At 17.6% G+C, this 6,672-nt stretch overlaps 3 protein-coding genes across 3 annotated transcripts in view; all 3 read left to right on the plus strand.

Moving 5' to 3' along the window:
* Nucleotides 1-571: 571 nt before the first annotated feature.
* Nucleotides 572-2,299, plus strand: PRSY57_0101800 (parasite-infected erythrocyte surface protein; the record flags this gene model as incomplete). Its single annotated transcript, XM_012905339.2, has 1 exon — nucleotides 572-2,299. The coding sequence occupies one exon, from the start codon at nucleotides 572-574 to the stop codon at nucleotides 2,297-2,299; it is 1,728 nt and encodes a 575-aa protein (XP_012760793.2).
* Nucleotides 2,300-3,306: 1,007 nt separating this feature from the next.
* On the plus strand, nucleotides 3,307-4,104 carry PRSY57_0101900 (thrombospondin-related sporozoite protein; the record flags this gene model as incomplete). Its single annotated transcript, XM_012905340.2, has 3 exons — nucleotides 3,307-3,364; nucleotides 3,574-3,628; nucleotides 3,726-4,104. The coding sequence occupies 3 exons, from the start codon at nucleotides 3,307-3,309 to the stop codon at nucleotides 4,102-4,104; spliced, it is 492 nt and encodes a 163-aa protein (XP_012760794.2).
* A 1,724-nt stretch (nucleotides 4,105-5,828) lies between these two features.
* Nucleotides 5,829-6,672, plus strand: part of PRSY57_0102000 (putative membrane protein) — a gene marked incomplete at both ends in the record, with an annotated part of 2,559 nt that continues 1,715 nt past the window's right edge. Inside the window, one exon of the mRNA XM_012905341.2 lies at nucleotides 5,829-6,603. Coding sequence (XP_012760795.2) covers nucleotides 5,829-6,603 — 775 coding nt within the window.

Consider the following 6,672-nt stretch of genomic DNA (forward strand, 5'->3'; position numbering starts at 1 on the left):
AAAAAAAAAAAAAAAAAATTTTATATTTTTTTTTTTTTAAAAATTAAATAAAAAAAAAAAAAAAAAAAAAAAAAAAAAAAAAAAAAAAAAAAAAAAAAAAAAAAAAAAAAAAAAAAAAAAAAAAAAGTACAATTTTAAGGAAACGATATATGACAATTTATTATATACGTATGAAATAAAAAAATAATAAAACAAATATACATAAATAAAATATATATATATATATATATATATATATATATATATATATATTTTTATATTTATTTATTATTTTTTTTTAAAAAAGAGATATGCTGTGTACCTTTTTTAATATTTTTCAGTATTTCGATGACATAATATAAAAATATGATCACCTCTTGAAAATCTAAGATCGTCATAGGTAAAATGAAATATATATAAATTATAAATAAATAAATAAATATATATATATATATATATATATATATGTATATATATTTTTCCTTCTTGTTTGTAAAATATATATATTTATATATTTATATTTATATTTATATTTATATTTATATTTATATATTCATTTAATATGTTAATTATTTAATAAACAAATTATATAATGAGAAAAACAAAAGCAAGATTACTGTTCTATTTTTGTACGACCATATGCTGTTTCTTTGTAAATATATGCCAAAACAGTGACACAAAAAATAATAGTTCTAATGATTATTACAATACTTATTTATCCAAGATCCATTCGTTTAAGGCTCCTTTCAATGTTGAAGATTTAGAAAATGGTTGGAATGTTGATTATTCAAGCGTTAGTACTAATAAACATGTAGTTTTAATTCCAAGCATATATAACAGAAGAGGTGTTCTTTATAATAAGAACCCGATAAATTCGGATAATTTTATTATTGAATTTAACTTTTTTATGGAGAGGAAATATTACAATGAAAAAATTGATGAGAAATATTATAAAGATGAAAAAAACGATGTACATGAAATTGTATATAAAACCAATTCTGATGACAATTTGAGTACTTCTAATAAATCAACTAATAAAGAACAAAAACAAATAAAACGAAATGGATTCGCTCTCTGGATATTAAAGGACCCCTTTGTTATTAAAGAAGCTGGTAGTGGTGTGAATCTCGTATTAGAAGAAGAGGAATATAATATATTTGGTTACAAAAGCCGTTTTAATGGTATAGGTATATTATTTCAATTAAAAAAAAGCACCAACAAAAATAATAACAAAAGTAATAATAATAATAATAATAATAATTATAATAATTACTATTATAACGATATATTAAACGTATCCATTATCCTAAATAATGGAGATAAATCCATAAATTCAGACGATTTTACCATTTTTAAAAATATACCAATTGATATGATTATGATAAATAATTTAATACACACCAAAATAATTTGTAATAAAAAGGAAATCATCATAGCGTTTTATTATCCCAAAAGTAATAATTATATTAATACATTAATTATGAAAAACAATATATCGAGAGAGAATTATATAGCTTTTACATCATTCAATTATAAAGAAGATTATAATAAAAGTACTGATTATAATGATGTTAACAAAAAATATTACGAAAATCAAAATGTGTATATTCCTACATTTGTTGGAATAAAACAAGTATTAACATTTAATTTGAACAATAATAATAATAATAATAATAATATAAATGATGCGAACATAAATAATAATAATTACAATAATAATTACAATAATAATGATAAGAAAATAAATTATGATGAGAATTATAATAAAGATATCTCAGCTAACGATATCAATGCATCATTTAATGATGTATTAAATAATATAAATCCAGAAAAAAATACAATTAATCAAACAGTAGATGTATTAAATTCTATAACAAAATTATTACAAAAATTTATGAACCATCAAATAAATAGCGAGAAAAAATTATTACAAAATATTAATATCCTAAATGAAAAATTACAATTTGTACAAACAGAATTAAAAGTTATTAAAAAGAATTTAACAAATCAAACAGAAGAACCCAAAAATTTACAAAAAATGTTTTCCACAGAATTAACTGGTCTTAAAAACCTATTCCACACACATACACAACATCATAAAAAAAACATTGAAGATATTACAAATAAATTAACCAAAAAAATTGAAAGAAATAATGAATTAAAATTATTAACCGAAAAAGCTCAAAAATTAGAACAAATTATTAACAAGGGAAATTACACAACTTATGTTTTCTGCTTAGCCTTTGCTTTATTAATTATTTTTACTTTAATGCTTATATATAAAAAAATACGGGATGTGGAAAAAAAACACATCCTATAAGAAAAATATATATATATATATATATATATATATAGACATAAATACATTTATAAATACATTTATGAATACATTTATAAATACATATTTATATATATAATCATTTCATTCATTTTTTATATTTTAATATTTCTGATAAGAAATAAAAACATACATTTATTTGTTAATACATATGACACGTTTACATATATCTTGTATATATTATAAAAAATTATTTTATTTTATATTTTATTTAACATTTTTGTAATGTATATATATATATATATATATATATATATATATATATTAATTTATATTATTATTATTTTTTTTAATTTATGTTGTTATTTTTTATTTTTTTAATTTATGTTGTTATTTTATTTTTTTTTAATTTATGTTGTTATTTTATTTTTTTTTAATTTATGTTGTTATTTTTTATTTTTTTATGCGTAATTAAAAAACTCAACTTATGTACACACCATCTTCTTTTTAAAAAATTAAAAAAGCACACAATAAATATACTGCTCCTAACACATACACATATATATATATATATATATATATTATATACATATATGTTGTCGGATTAGTAGTTGAGCCCTTTTCTTTAAATATAAAAGATAAACATATTTAAATTTTGTACAACCAACATTAATTTTATATGGAACTATTTAATTTTTCATTTATAACGATAAAACATAAAACAGAAAAAAAAAAATAAAATAAAATATAATATAATAAAATATAATAAGATCCATATAGCAAAACCATTTGACAACATGATAAAAAATTAAATAAAATAATTATATAATGAAATAATTAAATAATTATATATTTAGTCTACATGCATATACAAGACAATATATTGTATATATATATATATATATATATATATATTTATTTATTTATTTATTTAACCAACTTTTGTGATATATATATATTCATTTCATATAATAATAATTTTAATACATCCTCTTTTAAAAACATTTGTAAATATTTTTTTGTATTATTCCATTGTTCACTTTTACAAAATGCTTATGAAAATTTCAAGATATTTTTTTCTTTTGTATTTAATAAAGGCACATCTTGGTACACTTCAAAAATAATAAAATAAAAGGGGAAAAAAAAAAAAAAAAAAAAAAAAAAATATGAACAATATATATATATATGTGTATATATATATGTGTGTATATATATATGTGTATATATATATGTGTATATATATATGTGTATATATATATGTGTATATATATATGTGTATATATATATGTGTATATGTTTATATTTCTCTTTGGTAGATTTCTTTTTAAGATATAGGACCCGCTTTCCCCGTTCACCACTTGAAACATATATGTAAGCACAAAGTTTTAGACAAATAAAAAGAATTTTTTCTATAATACTACAAAATGAAATATTTATATATACATATATATATATATTTTTATTTTAGAGATAATAGTGATGTCAGATATAATAAAAGTTTTATAAACAATCGATTACTCAATGAACATGCACATTGTGATGCGTGGTCTGAATGGAGTGCTTGTTCTAAAACATGTGATTATGGAATAAAGATCAGAGTAAAAATAAGCACAGATCCAGAGAAATCAAAAGCATGTTCTAATATTACAGAATCTACAATATGTCATGAACATATATGTCCTAGAACTTTTGAAGAAGCTGATGAAACTTATTTACAGAATAAAGAAAATGAAAAAAAGAAAAAATTACGAACAACATACATTTTAATCTTTACTATCTTTTCTGTAGTTAATATTGTAGTGTTATTAATATGTGTTATCCTATCAATCAAAAAAAAAATTATCTAACATATAAATAAATAAAAATATATATATATATATATATATATATATATATATATATATATGTGTATATTTATTTATTTTTAGTTTTATGTTATTCACTACGATATTGCGTTAATATGTTATTCTATATATGTTTCTTTCTTTCTTTCTTTTTTTATTTCTTTCTTTTTTTATTTCTTTCTTTTTTTTTTATTTTCAACATTTCCTATATTAAAAAAAATTAATATAATATATTTTAAAAAAATATATCCTCTAAATATATATATATATATATATATATATGGATTTATTTTATTTTCTCAACTTTCCTATACAAAATACTATATTTTTAATATATATATATATATATATATATATATATATATATATATATATATTTTACAGTGCATAAATATATATATTGTATATTTAATAAATAAAAATAATTGAGCATATTTACAAATATACACATACATATATATATATATATATATATATATATAGCACGTTAGATTTATTCTTACTTGAACATTTATAATCACCATGGGTAAAATGTATATTACATATATATATATTTATATATATGTATTTTTTTTTTTTTTTTTTTTGTTTTATGTGTATATAAAATTTATATGTTATATATTCATTTATATCCACATACTTTCATATTCTTTCTCATATATGTTTAAAGAAAAATTATAGACAACAAAAATATTCCTTTGGTATATTAAATGAATACTCTGTTTTTTCTTTTTTTCTTTTTCTTTCTTTCTTTCAAATCGAAATATATTTATACACATATTTGAGTTATAAAATGTATATAAAAAAAAAAAAAAAAAAATGAACATATATTAGCTTACATGCAAAAAGAAAAAAAAAATATATTTTGAAATATTTGCATTGAAGTGTATATTTGTTTAAATTTTAAAAACAATAAAAAAAATCAAAATCAAAATCAAAAACAAAAACAAATAAATAAAAACTCACAAAGTAATCATATATATATTATATATATATATATATATATATATATATATGTGTATATATGGTATATATTAATATACCAATCTGTTTGTTTGTACCATATAATATTTAATAAATTAAAAACATTATAATATATATATATATATATATATATAATGTTCTTATTTAAAAAAAAAGAAAAAAGAAAAAAAATTTGGTTAATAAAAGTGCACAAGTATTTTAAAAATATTTGGTTTATTCGTTTTTTTTTAATATATGTTATATATATATATATATATATATATATATATATATTTATTTATTTATATTTATATATATTTATATATATACATATTTAATATAACATGTATAATTATCATATATATGTAGCATGTATGTCTAACTTTCATATTTACTTTTTTTCATATAAAAATCATTCGTATGAATAACCGCAAATTTTTTTTTTTTTTTTTTGAAGTATAGATTTTATATAATTATATATACAACATATATACATATGTACCTTAATACAATTATATATATATATATATATATATATATGTAAGATGTGGTTTTTCTACTTCTTTTTAACTTACATTTCAAATTTGTTATTTTGTCTTATTTCCATGTGTTCATTTTTCTAAGCTTTGTTACCTTTTTTGTTTTATATACACCATATAACCAACACTATATCAAAAATATATATATATATATATACACAATATATATATGTATATGTATATATATATAGTGATATATATTTTTACGTGTTATATTTAAAAAAAATGGGAGACTTTAACGATTTAAGCATAGAACTAAAAAAAACAGAATTAATAAAAGAGGAACTGAGAAATCTAAGCTATATAATAAATAATGAATTTAATTACTTTTGTCAAAATGAAAACAAGAACTTATCATTCAACAATAATATTAATAATTATTATAATGATGATATATTTTCTACAAGTATATTAAATAATTTATATACATCTTGGAAATTAGAAGATTTTTCTCATTTTGATTTTAGTAGTATTTTAGATATATTAAAAAGAAATCAATATGTTATGTGTAGTATATATTTCCTCCTAATTTTTTCTTGTATCTATTTTTTAACATTATTATTATATACAAAATGTATAAAAACAATGCTAAAAAAATGGTTCTGTAGATATTGTAGCCAAAATACAAATGAAAATAGTAGTAATCATAATGAACAAAGAACAGTATTACAAAATGTTATAAATAAATCATGTTATTTTATTACTTATTCATCTATAATATGTCTTCTATTATTTCTTCTACTTTCTGGAATTACATATATACATTATTTTACAAAAACAAAAAAAGGAATACATTATAATATTTGTAATATTTATACAAGGCTTGATAAATTATTATTAAATAAATGTCTAGATCCAAAAAAAGTTGATATATCCTGTTATTCAGCTGAACATATATTGAATGATCTTTCTTACATATTGAAAGAATATAAAAAGGTCAAGCAACAAGCAAAGGACGACACCCTGCTCGACGAAAACACACCCTTCCCCCTACTCGAAAGTAATAAAATGAAATATATGCATTCAAATGTGGGTGTACATATATACATATATATATATATATATATAT

This window comes from Plasmodium reichenowi, chromosome 1 (assembly GCF_001601855.1).
Source record: "Plasmodium reichenowi strain SY57 chromosome 1, whole genome shotgun sequence".
Classification (NCBI taxonomy): Eukaryota; Apicomplexa; class Aconoidasida; order Haemosporida; family Plasmodiidae; genus Plasmodium; species Plasmodium reichenowi.